This window comes from Bactrocera oleae, chromosome 4 (assembly GCF_042242935.1).
Source record: "Bactrocera oleae isolate idBacOlea1 chromosome 4, idBacOlea1, whole genome shotgun sequence".
In the NCBI taxonomy this organism is placed as follows: Eukaryota; Metazoa; Arthropoda; class Insecta; order Diptera; family Tephritidae; genus Bactrocera; species Bactrocera oleae.
Window position 1 is genome coordinate 59,157,428 of NC_091538.1, and position 18,913 is coordinate 59,176,340.

The 18,913-nt window shown below is 33.6% G+C and overlaps 4 protein-coding genes across 10 annotated transcripts; 3 read left to right on the plus strand and 1 right to left on the minus strand.

Annotated features, from left to right (window-relative positions):
- Positions 1–2,798: 2,798 nt before the first annotated feature.
- On the plus strand, positions 2,799–3,564 carry LOC106622232 (uncharacterized). Its single transcript, XM_014241341.3, has 2 exons — positions 2,799–2,908; positions 2,971–3,564. Exons 1-2 carry the CDS (start codon positions 2,894–2,896, stop codon positions 3,469–3,471), a joined length of 516 nt encoding a protein of 171 aa, XP_014096816.1. The 5' UTR covers positions 2,799–2,893; the 3' UTR covers positions 3,472–3,564.
- Positions 3,565–4,393: 829 nt separating this feature from the next.
- LOC106622230 (uncharacterized) lies at positions 4,394–6,172 on the plus strand. The gene is made up of 3 exons (XM_014241339.3): positions 4,394–5,504; positions 5,563–5,696; positions 5,762–6,172. The coding sequence occupies exons 1-3, from the start codon at positions 4,552–4,554 to the stop codon at positions 5,944–5,946; spliced, it is 1,272 nt and encodes a 423-aa protein (XP_014096814.1). The 5' UTR covers positions 4,394–4,551; the 3' UTR covers positions 5,947–6,172.
- A 654-nt stretch (positions 6,173–6,826) lies between these two features.
- LOC106622236 (uncharacterized) lies at positions 6,827–9,389 on the minus strand. 2 transcript variants are annotated; one of them, XM_014241348.3, is made up of 3 exons: positions 9,297–9,389; positions 9,048–9,192; positions 6,827–8,991 (listed from the first exon to the last, which is right to left on the minus strand). In XM_014241348.3, exon 3 carries the CDS (start codon positions 8,972–8,974, stop codon positions 7,052–7,054), a length of 1,923 nt encoding a protein of 640 aa, XP_014096823.2. In that variant the 5' UTR covers positions 8,975–8,991; positions 9,048–9,192; positions 9,297–9,389; the 3' UTR covers positions 6,827–7,051. The 2 variants fall into 2 exon arrangements, with proteins under 2 accessions (XP_014096823.2, XP_036218910.1); XM_036363017.2 differs by lacking the exon at positions 9,297–9,389 and having other exon boundaries at positions 6,827–8,984; positions 9,048–9,283.
- Positions 9,390–9,465: 76 nt separating this feature from the next.
- LOC106622237 (uncharacterized) lies at positions 9,466–16,322 on the plus strand. Of its 6 annotated transcripts, none has more exons than XM_036363020.2 (10): positions 9,466–9,735; positions 10,894–11,132; positions 11,533–11,909; positions 11,976–12,167; positions 12,246–12,397; positions 12,590–12,964; positions 13,194–13,292; positions 13,957–14,093; positions 14,174–14,389; positions 14,466–16,322. In XM_036363020.2, exons 2-10 carry the CDS (start codon positions 11,009–11,011, stop codon positions 14,585–14,587), a joined length of 1,794 nt encoding a protein of 597 aa, XP_036218913.2. In that variant the 5' UTR covers positions 9,466–9,735; positions 10,894–11,008; the 3' UTR covers positions 14,588–16,322. The 6 variants fall into 6 exon arrangements, with proteins under 6 accessions (XP_036218913.2, XP_036218916.2, XP_036218918.1 ...); XM_036363023.2 differs by having other exon boundaries at positions 13,969–14,093; XM_036363021.2 differs by lacking the exon at positions 9,466–9,735 and adding an exon at positions 9,985–10,765 and having other exon boundaries at positions 10,870–11,132.
- Positions 16,323–18,913: the final 2,591 nt, after the last annotated feature.

Sequence of the window (18,913 nt, forward strand, 5' to 3'; positions counted from 1 at the left end):
GAATTAAGTTTTTAAAATAAGTTGTTTTTTTTACTTTTCCCGACAAACATTTGTACATGTTTAGAGTTTTTACAATTTGTAAAACTTGGTTATCATAAACGTATTTAACGGCATTTTTTGTTTCTTTATAAACAAAGCATAAAAAGTTAGGCGAAGATATGGTGAGTGAAGGAGAGTTGAGGAAAGATCGGGCAACAATTTTTTGCAGATTTTTTTTCTAACAATTCACTACAACCATCCCTAGGCCGCTGTTTTCTCTCTACGGTCCTGGTAAAATGTACACGATTGTCTTTAAACTTTGGGTGAAGTTGCTCCTCCACTATTTGTAATTACTTGAGCACAGCTGGAGGACACAGCATCTCGAGAGAGTTATATTTTTCCAAGCATTTTTTGCTGGTATCCATATTATTTTAAATATTTTGGTTTGTAGTTCTTTACACATTTTTTCACATTCATCCACAGGTATTCGATTGCATTAAGGTCCGAGTACTGGTAGAGGTACATCGTCCAGAATATTATTAATATAATAAAAAAGGCGTCCATAGTGCTGATGATACTTACTAGAGGTCCAACATCACTCCAAGAAAAGCATCCCCATAACATCACCCAGAGGCCTAAGTGCTTCATAGCATTCGATAGTTTGCTTGAAGGGTAGAATGAAATAAACATTTGTGTAGCTGAGTTCCGAAACGTCAATGTCGATCACCGGAGTAAAACCATTTACTTCTTATACTCTTGCTACAGAGTATAATAGTAATTGTAATTGTATCACCTATATATACATAAATATACGAGTAAATGATCAGAAAGACGAGACGAGCTGAAATCCGGATGTCTGACTGTCCGTCTGTCTGTGTAAGCTGTAACTTGAGTAAAAATTGAGATATCCTAATGAAACTTGGTACACGTGTTCCTTGGCAAAATAAAGTAAAAATAAGTTCGTAGATGGGCGTAATCGGACCACTGCCACGACCACAAAACACAATTATACGAAAATCTATAAAGGGCCATAACTAAGCACTAAATTAAGATATAAAACTTTAATTTGACACAGGGGATCACAGTAACAAGAGGCACTTGTAAGCAAAAATTAAAATAAATAAATAAAAATCTCCTAAACAACTTAAGGTACAACAACCAAATTTGCTGAAGCCCAATCCCTTAAGCACCCCTACCGACACTGTAAAAATGGATGGAATTAATTTCTTTCTTTGTTTTTATAGTTTTGTAGCACAATAGTTGCATTGCTGGAATTATAGCAACTAATATTTTTTCCAATAATGTCGGTTTGCCAGCATAGCTATGTACATCTTGCAGATACCGAGGTATACGTGCGCCAAGGTTCACCAGTTTTTACTCAAGTTATTCGTTACTCGCACAAACGTAAAGTCGACAGGCATAGACTACATAGACTTCTGGAAATAAGTTCTTAACGTCCTTCTGATTATTCTGATATATATAACTAGATATCTATGTGGATAATAGTTTTAAAAGGAGTTACTGTATTCAAATGCATACCTATGTATGTATGTAACAAGCAAATCTTCAACCATTAAACATTTTAGCGAATGATATTATTTTGTTGCTCTAGCAGATTCAGTTTAATCAAAGTAAAGCTAGGTTTAATTTTTTCTGAGATTATATTTTTCTTAATTGAAATATGAACATAAAAACAAATATTACAAATATATATTTTTTTAAGGCGTGTAAAACCCGAAGGTCAAACACCGAAAATTGAGGCTTAATCATTAACATTGTCTGGAATTTTCGCTGCATTTATTCATACGGCTTCAATACCACAATTACAACAACAGTTACAGCAAACATAGTTTCGAGTTATCATTATAAACAAATACAGTATCCCCCGCTTAACTGACCCCCCGGTTAACTAACTCGCGGTTAATCGATTTTCTCGCTTATTTGAATCACTTGATCGGTCAAAAATATATTGCATACAAAATACGTGTTCATTTTCCCCCTCAATTAAATCCGGTTAATTTGTTTTACCGCATGATTGGTTAAAAATATGCGTTATTCAAAAAAAAATATACCTTTAATTTCCCCCGATTAATTGTACAAAACGCTTTCGTTGAAAAAAATAATCTGGCATTGTCGCACATACGTATCTCGCAGCACTTGTGATTCGTAGCATTGGTTAAGATATTTTGGATGGTGCTGATATTGAGGAACAAAAAAAAGAATATGATCCTCCAAAGCCTCCGTCAATTCTCAAAGTTTTAAAATATATACAGAGGACTAACTTCAACCATATTTTTATTCAAATAACAAGTTTTTGTGTGAAGTAGGGAATATGGAACCGCATGTATTTCACGTAAAATGAACAATATACAAAAAAAAAAAAAATACAGACTTCTCAACTTAACATTTTAAAAATGTAAACAACGATCTCTAAATATATGTATCCTGCATATATACAATAATATGCATTTTTTTGTACATTAAGTTTATTTTATTTTTTTTTTAACAATAATATATATATGCATTACTTTTTACTTTTCCGTTTAAAGTTAAAAATATTATTTTAATATCATTACTAAAAACTAAATAACTACTTAAAGTGCAGATATGACTTTTTTAATTGATTCGGTTGTATAATTAAGCGGGTTTCCTGAAAACTTGTATCGGTTAATTGATTCCCCGGTTAATTGAATCAAAAATGGTACAATTTTTTAAGTGCAATTATCCGGGCGATACTGTACTACATGTTTTGATTAAATGTTGATTTGTGATAATATACCAAGTGTTTTGGTCTTCAGTTCATCCTATCAACTCCGGCACACAAGTATAAAAGCACCAAAAGTTCTTGAAATTTATTCAGTTTCATTGAAAGATTTAGTAATTACACAAGTGACTACAATTGTCTAATAGAACAATGGCTAAAATAATGGTAACAATCACGTGCCATTTTAATATTTATAAATTATTTACCGTTATATACCTACTTTTCAGATAATCCTCGCTGTTTGTGTCGCCTTGACAATGGCACATTCAAACGGTTATGGTGGCGGTCGAGAAAGTTACGGTCAAGGTGGTTATGGTGGGGGTCATGGTGGTGATGGTATTAGTGCTGGACATGGTGGGTTAAGAGGTGGTCACGGTGGTCTTGAAGGCCGTCATGGTGGTTATGGAGATAGTGGTATTAGTGGCGGCCATGATGGTCTTGGAGGCGGTCATGGGGGTTACGGAGATGGTGGTATTAGTGGCGGCCTTGGTGGTCACGGGCGTGGAGGTACTAATAACGGACATGGTGGTTTAGGAGGTGTTCACGGTGATGGTGAAGTTAGTGGCGGACTTGGCAATAGAATACAGTTCGGCTACGGTGGGCAGAGAGGCTATGGTGGACAAGGCGGATATGGTGGGCAAGGCGGATATGGTGGACAAGGCGGATATGGTGGACAAGGCGGATATGGTGCTAGCGGCCATGGTAGACAATTTGGCGGTGGTTATTAAAACTTTCGCTTATATAAAAATATTTAACGCCATAAATTATTTCACGCATTAAAAGTATTGAAAAAGAAAAAAATAAAAACAGTTACAAAAGAATTTGGAGCTAATTTTTATTGATCATAAATAGAACAATCAATTTATGAAATACTCATATAACTTATTTGAAAACGCGACTACATCGGTTTTACAAAACGTTAAAAACGATATATGCTCCTCCCCTCTATGCTCAATTTAAGTTATGTGGTTTGAATGATAACAGGTTTATAGTATCTTGTATATTTTTGAAAAATAATACTGTGTGGGTGTGTAAATGTTCCGATTCTGTTCGTCTACAATATCACTATCAAACATCTTTAGGATGTCGAGGCCTTTCGGTACATCGGTATTTTTACTTAAATTCTCTCTTAACCTGAACATTCTAATATTGATAAATCTATATGTATGTATTTGTCTAGATTTTTAATGTTAATAGAATATACAAGCGTACATTAAATGTGTTGGCCAAACCTAAGGCACCCTTATTCTTTTAATATATTGGAGTTTCGTTAGCCGTAACTTGATGTGTTCAATTATAATAAAACAATATAATTGTTATTATTTTCTTTCTATTTTAAACGTCTTAGTACAAACGAAAATTCATACTACCCTGTTTATAACCATGTAAACGAATATACAGTAGGGATATCTGAATATCCATATACTCGTATATCGACAGTCCTCTACTATACTTTTAACGCAAAATATATTTATATTATGTAATCAATAGTTATAAAATGTGTTAATTAGAGGCACAGGGAGTATTATTTAGTTCCTAAAGTGCGCAATCAAAATTATATATATTTACCTCAAGTTGTCATATGTAATAACGAATAATTGGCAGCTCTAGGTTTCACTTTGACAAACAGCTGATATCTTTCGACCAAAACAAATCGATTATTAAGTCGCGTTATTCTGGTTTTTTTCCAATCAGCCATAAATACGTAGATTTGCATTGAATAATAGTTGAAAATGAAATAAAGTTATTTATTTTAATTATTAACAAAACATCTGTGTGTCGAACTGGTGTGGCATACAGTGTTCATCATGGCCATGTTGACGCGTCGTACCTCACCCGGCTCACCAAAAGCTTTACAACGTTTTCAAAACTGCATATCCTTCCTCTGGCCATCATTGCATTCAGGAACAACTCCAGACAATAGAATACAGCGTAAGTCCACCCAATTGGACACAATTGATTGTTTAACCAATGAACTAGTGAGTCGCAACTCAAAGAAATGGGATGAATTGCGAGACACGCTTATTAAGAAAACCAACAAAAGTGATTTAAGTGCACACAACTTAAGTGATCACAACGATATGATATCTACTAGTTTCGGTCAGAATGTGAATATGTTGTCCAAAGGTGTTGTAAGCGATTTACAAGCTATTCGTTCACCACAACTGGGGCTAGACATACGCTCTTTGTCTCAAGCACAACTGGACAATTTATTATTATCAACAGTGGAAATAAAAAATAAACCAGATTTTCTATACCTAATAAGACAATGCTTACGTCACAAGCAGCTACCATCGAATGAAGTACTATTGGCTTGCCTGAAATACCTCATGCAATTGTGTCGTTTGCAACAGATTGACTCATTGGCAGATTTGTGTAAACTACATGAACATCCACTTGTTAAAACCTATGCCAATTTCGCACCGTTCAAAGCAATGGCACTGTGGCGCAGTGGAAGTGCAGATATAGCTTTAATGACATTGCATCGTGGCTATGGGGACTGTATGGAAACGGATGAAGGCAGACGAATGACGCGTAATGTATTTCGTACTATTGTTGAGGAGACATTAGTGCAAAAGAGCGATGCAGTCTTAGTTTCACTAATACAAGTGGCACGCTCAATATATAAAGAAAAAAAAGATATTTTTGTTGTCGCCTGTGTGTGGAAACAGTGTTTCGCTAGTGAATGGTTCTGTGACCAAAAAACCGCAGCGGACCTTTATGAACATTGCAAAGAGCTACAATTACTTGTCGCCCGACGGTAAGCTTTGATGTATATGTACGATACGAGTTAATAACATAATTATTTTCATTCATAGTTCAAGTTCTCTTTGTTCATCATTTTTACGTGCGAATAATGTTGATGCTGTACATCGGCTAATTGAAGCGTTTTTGCAAAAAGATCAACGAGAAGCTTGTGCAAATTGTCTGGGTCAATTGTTTAATCACCAATGTGAGTATTAATTGAGATTTTTTTTTTTTAGAAAATATTGAACTCAAAACGTTTTAATTTTAAAGATTTGCGGAGTGATTTAAGAGCTTGTGCTGAGATCATTAAGTCCTGTAGCGAACTAGGAATGCCGCTAAGCGCAGTTCAAAATGAACAATTTTTAAGTTTGTTCCTCAATCAGCCGGCAACAACTGCCGCACGCAATGTGGGTCATCTATCAAAACCAATTAAGGAGTTTCAGTATAAATTCTAAAATATCGCGAATTAAAATATACCTACAGGTTATACGTTTTTTTTTTAGTTTCCTGTGAAACTTTTTAAAGTAAGTGAAACTTATGTAATATTTGTTGTTAAATAGCGAAATGATTTACTTTACACCTGACGAAAATTCGTAAACTTGCACTAACAATTAATGGTTCACTATTCAAAGTTTTAAATAAAGCAATAAACAGTTCAATATTATTAAGTAATATTTATAACTAATGCCTTAATATATCTTAAAAATATTATATTAGACGTTGATGAATTATATAGTTAAATTAATGTCATATGCTATGTGTTGGGTAGATCCCAAATTTCCATATAATCATAGAGATGTGCTATCAAATGAAGGTAGCTTAGTGCCCTTAAGCACTGCTGACAATGCGTACATGTTTGATATTTCGTACAAATGGCACATCGTTTACGTCGACACATTCTTTTTTTCTAGCCAGAATTTTTTTTTTTTTTTTAACTTTTTTCGATCTATTCACTGTTTTTCGCAAATCTGTACTATTGTCAAAATTATTTCCTAGCACAACTCTCAGACAAGGTAACATTGCGATTGCTTCACTTAATATCCGTTACTAAATGAAGTAATTTTTTTTCTCGTGCTTCCTTAGAGTCTATTTTGAAGTGAATCTTAAACATTTTGTCAAAATTCAAAACGTTTCCTCGTTATGTAGGCTGGAAATATTTGTCGATAACAATCAGCTGATATGTGGTTCGACTGTTATTATCGACTTTTTAATCATTTCATTTCCCTCTTTTATTTCCGTTTCCACATTATGAGCAAACCCGCCACAAATTATCGGTTCTTTCCTTGCAGAAAGTAATTCGAATTTTTAATTTAATGATTTTAATATCGTGAAGTCTTTACTAAAAAATTAACATTTTATTCAAGACCATATAATTTAAATATTGGGTTGAGACATATGAACTGCATTTACCACACCTTTGTTATTAAGTAATGTAAATATTTCTGTTTCTTGTTTTTTTGTTTTGACACATATGCTTCTATATTTATATAAAATTCATTTCTACGCGTCCACTTTAAGTTGAAACTTATTTATTAAAAATAATACTGCAATTACTATATATTAAGGGTTGTTGTCATTCTGTTCTTCCTCATTATCGCTTTCACTAATTACTGTCTCTGATATGTCTGCCTCTGCAGTTGCATTCGTTTCCGGGACCCCTGTGCAATCGCGACAACGCAGTATAAAATGTTTTTGGCAAAGCGGGCGTAGGCACTGTTGGCACCGCGTTTTTGTTTTTCTCGAATTTTTACTGGGACACTTTCGACAACTCAAACGACTTTGCAAGTTTTTCGGAAATAATTTGATACCGTCAGGTATTTTCATTTTGTCTGTTTGTAAAAAGATAAAGTTAGTTTCTCCATGTGCTTCGCTTTTGATGCTGGCGAATAGTTGCTCGGTTGGCTCACCCAAGATTTCGGAGATTTGTACTTTTTGCGGCAATGTTAAACGATTCGAATTAAGTTGACGTTTAAGTTGTTGTTGTGTTAGATATAGACCGAGATGGCGTTGGAAGTTTCTTTGTTTTATGCTTTTATCACCATTCGATGAAAGCACAAAAAGTATCCATGAATTTACTGCGGCATAGTCAAGCATGTTTTGAAAAAAATTAGCTGGGGAAAGCATTTCATTCTGTGGTATTGTATGTCGCGTAGAGTATATACAGCATGCTTTGTTGTAAGTCCTGCATGCATTAAAGCTTAAGTTGTATAAACGTTCAACTTTTATAGTTTTAGGAATGCCACTGGCCAAAAATATCCCTGGACTAGTCTCACTTGGTATTAATGTGATCTGATCTGAGTATAGCCTTCGCCAAGTATCTTTAGACGCGCGATCTGCTGGCAACTCCAAAGCATTGTTTGGCAAGATGCCCACTACAGACAGGTCAATTTCCATCAGTTTATTCGTTAGTTCTATGCTAATAAATTTTGGCGTAAGTACTATATTCCGTTTGCTTCCTTTTATGTCGGATACCAGTCGTAGGACGTCACGTTCCGTATAACCACCTTTAGGGTGCAGAATCGCATTGCACATATAAAGCGTCTTTGCATCGCATAACGTCAATAATTGCGAATCATTCCTTGAATTTGTCAAATTAATCAACACTTCGTCAACGGTACAATTACCACTTGGTGCATAATATGAACGACAGTTTACTAAAAACTTATTCCATATATCCAACATTGCCCGTGAATTATGTTTCTTTCCTTTTACGTCATTTTCTCCAAAGCGTAAGCATTCGTATATAAATTTAAATCTTTTCAGAGGCATTGTGGCGCGAAATACAGCATTTCCTAACTCCAGTGACCATAATTCGTCCAAGGGTCCATTATGTGTAGCATTACGAAATATACCACAAAGATAATTGAGGCCTATCCATGCTCGCAGCTCTACCGCATCGATTAACCGTTGATGTGGTAATTTTATTCTCCTTTGCTTTATCTCTATGTTGGTGTAGTGCACAACTTGAGAGATGATTTGTTCATCGACAAGTAAACTCCACATTTCTAGTATACTGTTTATTGTATGTGCGGGCCCTTTACCTTTAGGTTGCAGCAATTGTAGTGCAGATTGAAAACTATTATTGTCAGATCCATTCGTTCTTACCGTACTCCATAAATACCCATTACGGGCTTTTAACTCATCTTGGCGTCGTTTTCTTTTGTTAAGTGGACTTGTTGCATTTTTTTCATTATCATCATCACTTTCATCGGATTTTAGTATGTCAGCATCCTGATATGTATATGTGTAGTAATTTTGTGAAGTAATTTCCACATTATTAAATAAAGGGTCAATGCAATTTTCGGATTCTTCCTTGAAACCCGCACATCTTGGATTTACATCAACCAGCGTATCAAATTCTGTTGTACTTGCAGGAACAGAATTCAAAACTTTCAGTAATGAAACGCTATGCTGATCGCATTCATCCTCTTCCGAATCATTTGAACGTTTTATGTTAGACAGCACCTTTGATGAAATGCTCATAATTGCTGACCTGATACCTGATAGTTATAGCATTTTGCTTAAAACATATTTCATATCAATTGAATTAACTTACAAAATATAATGGGTTAATAGGTATCCAGGGTTGCAATAGTGTTGACTCAAGCTCCAATTTGTGCTTGAATTTCATAAGAACAAATTCGATTACTATCAACACAAATGATGGGCGAAACGCGCCTTAAATCTTGTTCCGCGAAATTCTAGAGTTATGCCGAAATCAAAATATGAGTAAAATTTGGCAGAATTATAAATTTCACAGCCCTATAGAAAGTGCTTAGCAAAACAAATGAATAACTGCACCTACGTCTTTCACAATTCTTTATCTACGAATTCGTTGTTAAAACGGAATTGTAAAGGCGCAAAAGCGAAGTGAATTCTGCCTTCGTTCGCTGCTTCGGCTGTCAAATCGGCTCTAGCTAGATGTTCGTTTCGTCTACTTTTTGATAGCATTTTGGGTATTGAATGGAATGGTTTGTTGTATGGTTAACGACATCGGTGAAAAACTGTGAAAATTCCGCGATCATATAAATCGAAATTACAAATAAATTTTAAAAGTGATCTAGAAAATTCAACACCTAAAATAGTTGTTTTGTGTATACACAATAACAAAATTTGTGCGTTGAAAATGTCAAATTGACATTTTTGACTAGTTGACGGACAAAACTTCATTTTTTCTGCTTTGTGAAAATTATCGGTATTTCGCTGTGTCTACTGCTTCTATTTGACATTCAACGACATTTGAGGTATGAAATATAGATATTGGTGATGTCAACGTAGCGCCTATGGACCTTTAAAAAAGCTCATACATTGACTAAATAAATTAAACAATACAGTTTCAAGTTTTTGGATACAAAGAGGCAAATATTGGAACATCGAAATTTTGTACTGTACATAGATGCGGCCATCTTGCGCAGAAGTTTGGCGATCGTATACCTCGCTTCTGACCTATTTTTTTGTATATAATTAAATCGTATAACTTAACCGAATATGACTATTCCTACATTAAAACATGTGGATCTGATTGGTGCGGTGATTTTTTAGCGGAAGAACATTTTCTTTAACTATCACACCATACCTTCCAAAACCCACTGGGTAATCCTTGACTGGGTGGTAGAACATTTTATATTTACATATGTATTTCTTCACATATTGCATTCATTTATTTAAGATATTTCAATGACATTTCCTTCCGATTGCATTTTTCTATGTCACTCACCAATTATTTTGTTTCCGCCATTTTGACAAAAGAAACCAAAGATTTATTATTTCTCTTCTGCCAATTCTATTTTCGTTGAAACAACACGAAAAGAGGTTCAACAAACGAAAGTATATCTGCTGCATTCACTCTTTAAGTTGCAATGGTGTAAAACGTCGTGGAGAACAATAAATGATAACTGTCAAACGCGTGCTTCATATTTCGTGGCGTTCAAGTTTATTAAAGAAAAAAAGTTTGAAGTTTAATTAGTCAAAAATAGCAGTAGAAATTGACGTTTTGTTGATTTTGTACACAAATGCATGTCAAAAGCCACTGGAGCCGGCAAACTACTGTATGAGGAAAACGCAAGTCTAGCGCTAACTAGGAAAACTATTGGAAGCATCCAAGCAACTGCTGACTTGCGTTCCCTAAGGCAACTTAGTTAAAAAATTGATTTTAGAAAAACGCTTAAATCGTATTTAGAAGACAAAATCACTTGCATACATACATCAAATAATAAGCAGACGTTTGGCGGCATATTTTAATTTTGACTCTGAATATTTCAACTTTTGAATTTTGTAAGACTTTCATTTTTTTAACTAACGAATTAAATATATAATAGAGCATATTTCATGAATCCAATTGGTTACGCGAGTTGTATTAGAGAAGATTTCAAAATTAGATTTCGTTTTTGTATAATTTTCAGATTACACGTTGGGCCGCTCCAACAGACGTTAGCAGAAGATTGCTAATATAAATGATTCTGTAGCATCGATTGTGCTAGTTGTAAGAGGAAACAGTCTCAATTTCGAAGATTCAAAATGCTTTCACCGGACACACTGCATCACGAAGAAGTTAATTTGGCGTTAGACCGACAAGTTCGCCAAGACATACAGGATATGGCGCAAGAGGCGCAGATACAAGCACAGATTATAGCGCACGAAGGTAAAAAAATCTTAAAATTGTATGTTTTTATTAAATATACTGTGTTGTTATGCTACCAAAAACGCTTTGCGTCGATATTTAAGGCTTTTTGTGAAAGACAGTTGCGTTGACAATAGCTTAGAATGGAATGACAGACCGGGGGCACTTGACATCGCCATGCCGGCATGTCAAAATAAATAATTTGACAAGGGAATGTCACTTGCATGTGAAATTATAAAAAAGTTATTTACTTTACACACTTTGTATGCACACACTTTAAGGTATTGATTTTGATTGATGCTTATGAAAATACTCAATATTAGTTGAATAACTTTTGTCTTAAGCGGCATCAAGTGGGTGCTACGAATTAACGCTAATCGTATAATCGCACGTAACCATTGGTTTATATCTTTATTTGTAGCGCGTGATCGATTTCAATCTACATCGAGCGTTGAGGAAGATGGCCAAGAAGATATTGAACATGACGGTGTCACTGTTTTGGGTGTTGTTGAAGCCGATGATGATGAGGACGTACATCATCATGAAAGTATTGTTGAAGAGGATTTGACCGAGCACGATTTGTCTGACATGCAAGATGTCAAAGATTTCAAGGATATGTTAATGGAATCCAATGATGGCAATGCGGACAATTCATTAATGCGCAAGCGACGCGGCAACCTGCCGAAACAATCTGTTAAGATCTTAAAACGTTGGTTGTATGAACATCGCTACAATGCATACCCCAGCGATGCAGAAAAGTTTACACTATCGCAGGAAGCTAATTTGACGGTGCTGCAGGTGTGTTGTATAATTCGATAGTTATTGTAAAATATATTTGTTAACTTTTGCTTTACTAAATTAAAGGTTTGCAATTGGTTTATCAACGCCCGTAGGCGCATACTACCCGAAATGATACGCCGAGAGGGCAATGACCCCTTACACTTCACCATTTCAAGGCGCGGCAAAAAGCTGAACTCATCATTAAACTCGTCAAATAGTTTAAATGCAAGTGGAATTGTACCAAATCCTATTACTGGCAGTCCAGCCTCGGAAGTGGTAAGCACATTTAATATACACGTAAAAATTTATTTTAAAATATTTATTTTTTGTTTGTTGTTTTGTTTTCTGTTTTAGATCGTTGGCGCGACGGAGGAAGTTGAGGGCGATGAGGTGCATGATGGCGTCGCAAATGTACTAACGGCGTTAGGGCATTTCGTGCAAACGCCGGGCGGCCACATGGTCAAAGTAGAACCAGACATGGAGTACGATGATAGTGTAATTTATAGGTATGTCGAAAATGATAGGAAGTATTCCTGGCAACTTAATTTTAATTTATGGCTTTTTTGTTTAAATATCATATATTTATTTTGCTCTTGTTAAATTCATTTATTAATCACTTAATATTGCATTTATTTCGCCGTCAATCAATCAATCAAACAATCGAATAAATTGAACTGCCTTCAAAACCATGCGAAAAGGTGGCAGCAGGCGATTGCTGCCAATCCTCAAGGTTTTCAAAATTTGCATCCACAAATTCAAGCGAAAATTTTGGCAAAAATTCAAGCCGCTAAACAAAGGCAAGCAGCCGCTAATGCAGCTGCCGCCGCCGCCGCTGCTGCTGCACAAATGCAACAGCCTTTATACAATACTAGCGCGGGTGTTATGCAAAATCCAGATATTGCTGCTGTTGCAGGTTTGCCAGCTTCTCCGCCATCTTCAATCAACTCTTCTGCGGCGGCACATTCTCAGTATCCGCACAGTACGAAATACTTCTATTCACAAACACTCAATCAAATTTTCCACATCCAGAATAGTATGCCGCAAACAAAGAATTCATATTTCAATGCGTTGAGGTAGTCGGGCAATGGCTTGTATTTTAAATGCTTTGCTTTTGTTTTTATTACAATTGTATAGTTTGTCGCTGTTTGTCGGGTTGATGCACTATCATAATTTAATGTAATTTTATTTGGAGTATTAGCGATTGTTTTTATAATAGCGAATTATATCTCGCTTTGATTGTTCTTTTGCGAATAAAAGCAAAAAATTCTTTTTTAATAATAACGTGTATTTATTTTCTTACAGATCGGAAGATGACAGCGTCAACGAGTACGATTCGTGCGAGCCGCAAAGTGAGGAGGAAGGGAAATTTGAAAGCTCGGACGCTTGGCAAAGCGTTATGAAGTAAGTTTTGACAATGCGAATAAAGCATTTAACTACACCTCTTTCGAACAGCTCAGTAGTCAAGTAATCGTAGCTCTCTGGTATATGCATATGTGCAAAAGTTGGATTTGAAAACATTATACTTTTTTTAATGTATTTATTAAAACATTATTTTTTTTTGCTTATTTGTTATACAAAAAAAAGGTGTAGTTATTTGACCAGTATGAATTATTTTCTCTTTTACTATTATACTTCTTTGAAAATTTCTTTCTATTTTTTTGTGCTCAATATGTTTTTCGAAATTTCCGATTTTTACACGTATTTTTTGGTCTACAACCCATATCTATTGCCTGCCTGGAACTTTTCAAAATTATTCCAATAACAATACCAACACCATCACCACTGCCACTGCGATTGTACCACTACTAAAACGAACACATATTACCTATATAAACGTAAAACAACACACGGAAAAACAACAACAACAACAATATTTTTGTTAATCTCTTCGCCACGTGTGTTTGTACGTTGTTCATCAAAAAAAAAAAAAAAAAAAAAAACCCTACCCATCTCTTCGTTGCTTCGCTCATACCGCTTCATTTTGGTTATCTGTGACTTCATTGTCTGTCACTGTCCCGAAATGAATGCGTACACTTATTTCGTCTATTGAACGTTTCTTTTACGGGACTGTTTTCAGTACCGAGGAAGTAACGACCTCTAGTCCAACCGCAACGAATAATACCTATTGGACGACGGCATCACATCCGCACACGACGACGGCGCAATCTCATGCAATAGGTGTTACTGGCGCAACAACAACAGGTACCATACTGCGTATAAACAACGCCTACTTGTTGTGTAGTCTTATTTAAATTAAATTTTTCTTTTTGTCCTCCCCACAGGCAACAATGTGATAGCGGCTGCCAATGTGAATGCACTGGTAAGCCCAGTCGAGTGCAAACCTGAACCGGGCGTGACAGTTGGCGCCGAAGCAACGGTTGTTACATCGGGCGTCTCAAATGCGTCTAACAGTAATAATAATAGCGCAAATGCAACAAATAATAATACAATTACATCAACCGTACAGGTCATACATCCTGGCAGTCATCTGGTGAAAGGTTTGTGTGCATTTTTGTTCCCACAATAAATCCGAAAATAGTTTAATACTGTCATAAAAATTAATTTGCTTTGCAGGTGTTATACGCGACGATAAAGATAAATTCAAATGTTTGTACCTGCTGGTGGAGACGGCAGTGGCCGTGCGCCAACGTGAAAAGGAGCAAGAAGACGAAGATGTACATGTGCTGGGAAATTAGTTAGCCGACTACCACATCAACATGCAATTAACAATAAAACAAAACGAAGAAATTCACACATCCACGAACTGTTTGCAGTGATGTGTCTTTTGTATAGTGTCTAAAATGTGAATTTAAGCCTTGCGTGTCAACAGTTTTATTTATGCTGAATTTCTGATAGCTCATTGGTGTCTGAGCAAGAATAACACTTCTAAGCACTAGTTAGTACCATACATTTTGCGCAATAATCGGTTACATTTCAAATATTTGCTACTTGCTGCTAATGTACCATATTTAATTTTCATGCAATCATATTAGTTTTCTCAATTTAATTTCGCAACTACAATATTTACATAATTTGTCAATGGTTTACATGAATTACATTAAACGCGTATTATCAGTTTCTAATAATTAAGTTTTTTTTTTTTATATTTGGTTGCAGATGCTTATATATTTACAGCTTATCAAATGAAAATACGCCAATTTACCAAATGACTACTAATAATATTATAATAAATAATTTTGCCCGTACATTACCACTTTTTCTATTTTCTCAAAAGTGCGTTAGACAAATTTACAATAATTTTCATAATAACATGCCGTAAGTGATTGTCTAACTAATGACTATATTCTCTACGCGCTGCAGCAAATTCTTGAATTAATTTTCTTTTTAATAAATTTTTTTTAATTTAATTTTTTTTAATTTATTTTTTTTTTAATTTAATTTTTTTAAATTTAATTTTTTTTAATTTAATTTTTTTTAATTTAATTTTTTTTTAATTTAATTTTTTTTATTGCAAGTCTATAACAATACACTCGCGCACATTTCTGTGTTGTATGGCATGGAAACGAATATTTTAAATTGTCTGTTTATTAAATCTCACGTAATATTTTTTTATATTACCTACGTTTGTAAAGTAAACAAAGAACAGCTGAAAGGTCACTGGAGAGTTGTTATAATGTATGGTATTTGCCGTTACTGTCACATTGCATCATTCAAAACTGTCAAAAATAAATTATGCATAACTATTGAACAGTTGAATTGATTATGAGTATGAAGAAATATAATATAAATCAGATCCTTAAATTATTATTTTCTTTATTGAGTTTCGCCATATTTCTCAAAAAGCCATCAGATATGTGTAAAACAATTTTTTTAGTACATTTCTGCTTATCGTCTTGTTTTAATTTAAGAAATATCTTTTACTTTGCTGATGCAGTGTGGCGAACAGCCGTTTCAAATTAAAAAGAATTTAATTTAAATTTACAAAAAAAAACAAATTTAATTTAAAAAAATTATAAACTTTAATTTAAAAAATATCAAATTAAATTAACAAAAAAATTTTCAAATTTAATTTTCCAATAAAAAAAAAATTATCAAATTTAATTTTATAAAAAAAAAAATTAAATGCGTGAATGTTGCATATTTCAAAGTTTTTACTTACAAAAATAGTTGATAGGCATTTTACTTAAGCGCGTTGTACACATGTAAATTAATTAAAACAGAACAGAAAAAACTTGTAAACGACAATCGAAATGCGTAACTTATTATTGGTACATTTCGCTAATTGGAAAAATTATCACAAAAAAAAATGCAAAATATTGCAATGCAAACCAGCGCTAGGCCTAGACAATAAGCTTTCTTTTAAATGCAAACCTTTCAGCCCGCTAACTTTTTGTTCTACGTCATAGGTATAAATAATGTCGCTAAACAGTTACCAATTCTTAATTTCTGATCTTCGTATTACGAAACTGTGTAAAGAAATTTAGCAAACAAATTAAAAATTTACTTACAATTAATTAAAATATAAATATAATACAAATATAAATATCGCAAATTGTTAATCATAAATAAGAAATAATAATTCATATACACAAATAAATCAATCATTGTAAAATGAAATAAAAATTTAAAAGTGAAAATTGCAAACTTTTAGTCATTCTTATATACATGATGGCATACTGTCTTTATCTACTCCACCAGCTCTAGCAGCACAACTGTTTGAAAGCATAGTTTTCGTATTCCTGACATGAACAGCCCAACTTGGTATGATTTTTAAATTTTACCGTTACATCTATTATCGTTATTTACTTTTTTTTTTACAGCGTTAACCAAATAACTATGACTATATTATCCGCAATGAGATTTGCTGTATTATAAACAACATAACACAAGTACACGCTTTCATGACACAAGTACACATTGTGGACCTGCACCTTTGTATTGTCGCAAGGTTTAAAAATTTGAATTTTAGGATAAGAACTGTATTGTGACTGAAGTTTCCAATCAAAAGAGGTTTAACCACCCAGCACTAAGGTAACATTTACCACCACATCACCATGAGTTTATTGTGTTTCAAAAACAAAAATTTACACAAAAAAAAAATACTATACTGAAACATCTAAAATTGAGTTCTTCAAAAATACGAAAGAATATGAATATGCTATTCCCATTCCATGGCCCTAAATGTTTTTTGTTTCGCTTTTCTTTATGGTTGTTAAAGTTTGTGAACATTTTTTCTATAAATGACGCTTTCTAAAAAAAAAGTTTCGTCCGAACAAAAAAACCCGAAAATTCCGAATTCGAGAATTTTCGAAACTGTGGCGAAAGCCAGTGGGGTATTATTGCGCCTTCTTTATATAGATGTTTGCATATCTATAACCTGAACAGGGTATATTAAGTTTGCCACAAAATTTGTAATCTTCAGAATGAATTGACGCGACCCTATAAAGTGTAAATATATGTATGTATAAAGTATAATATATATAAAGTATATTAACATGGCGAGCTGAGTCGATTTAGCCATATCCGTCTGTAGGTCTGTCTGTCTATACGCAAACTAGTCCCTTAGTTTTTAAATATCGATCTGCACACATCCGTTTCTCATTTGTCAGAATCGCCGATATATCTCTATAGGATCTCCATTGGATACAGCTGTCATGTAAACTGAAACGAACAAACTCAAGATTTTGTATGAAAAACCATTTTATTTGATGAGATGTCTCGTCGAAATTTGACATGGATTTTATCTAAGAAAAACGGTACAATCTCTAAAACAAATTAGTCAGATCGGAGCACTATAACATAAAACTGCCATACATATGTAGTTTCGCTGCAGCCGAAGTTAGGGTTTTTCTTGTTTTTATATTTATTTAATATTTATGTAAACAATTTTTTATATTAATTGTTTATTTTCTATTTGTTTTCGTTTGAAATTATTATTTTTCTTTTAATTTGGTTTTTTATCATTTTATTCAAATAATTCTATTTACATATTAATTTTAATTTATTACTTTGGTATTTATTTGAATTATTTATTGTACTATATTACATTTTTTGTATAATTACTTTAATTATTTATTTTATTTTAGTTATTTGGTTATTACAAATAATTATAATTTTAAATATTTATTTCATTTGTATTTTTATATTAATTATTATAATACTTTTTTTACATATTTATATTTACTGATATTTTTTTTAGTTATTTTTAATTTTATTTTTATATATCATTTTTTTTTTGTGTTTTGTTTATTATTTTTTTATGTCTTCATTTTATTTTATGTACTACAAAATTTATTTTTAATTATTTTTTTTTTCTTTGCGCATAATTTATTAATTTTTTTTTACTACCCACATATACCTGAATACAATATAGTATTTATAATTTTAATTCTACTTTCATTTATATTGCCATATTTCATATGTTTATTTTATAGGTTATTCGATATTTATTTGCTGTTTGTTATTTCAATATAATTATTCTTTCCAACTTTTGCCTACATTTCACTTAGTTTTTCCTCACTTACATAAATATGTACATATGCCTAAAAATATATACTTTCAACGGCTTTTTGTGTTAGCCCCATTCATTAAGCCGACATAACTGCAAGTTGTCTCAGCAATTTATATCTGAGAGTTTTGCCAACGGCTTTACAACTCATTGCACTCTTGTGCTAACTGTGCGCCTGTAATTGAAAGTTAACATCTCAGTATGTGTGTGTTATTACCACTCGTGTATGACGTATCCGCTAGCACTCTCAGTTAGTCAGCTTAGTATTCGTGCAAATAAGAGTACGAGTAGTATAACCGAAGATTTTTATATGTAGTGAGTATGGTACACATATGGTATAACCAAATTCGGTCATAGACGAGTATAATGAACTCTACGGTCAGAATGTCAGTGTAGACTGTTTGTAGTTGCTCGAGTTAATTGGCCATATTCTACTCGTCGTCTCACTAACAACAAATATATTTACCAAATTTGGTTTCGTTACCAGAGTTGACGTCGATTTGTTGATTGAGTGTGCTTAGGCGGATACAGTGAAAAAATCTCGTGCGGGTTA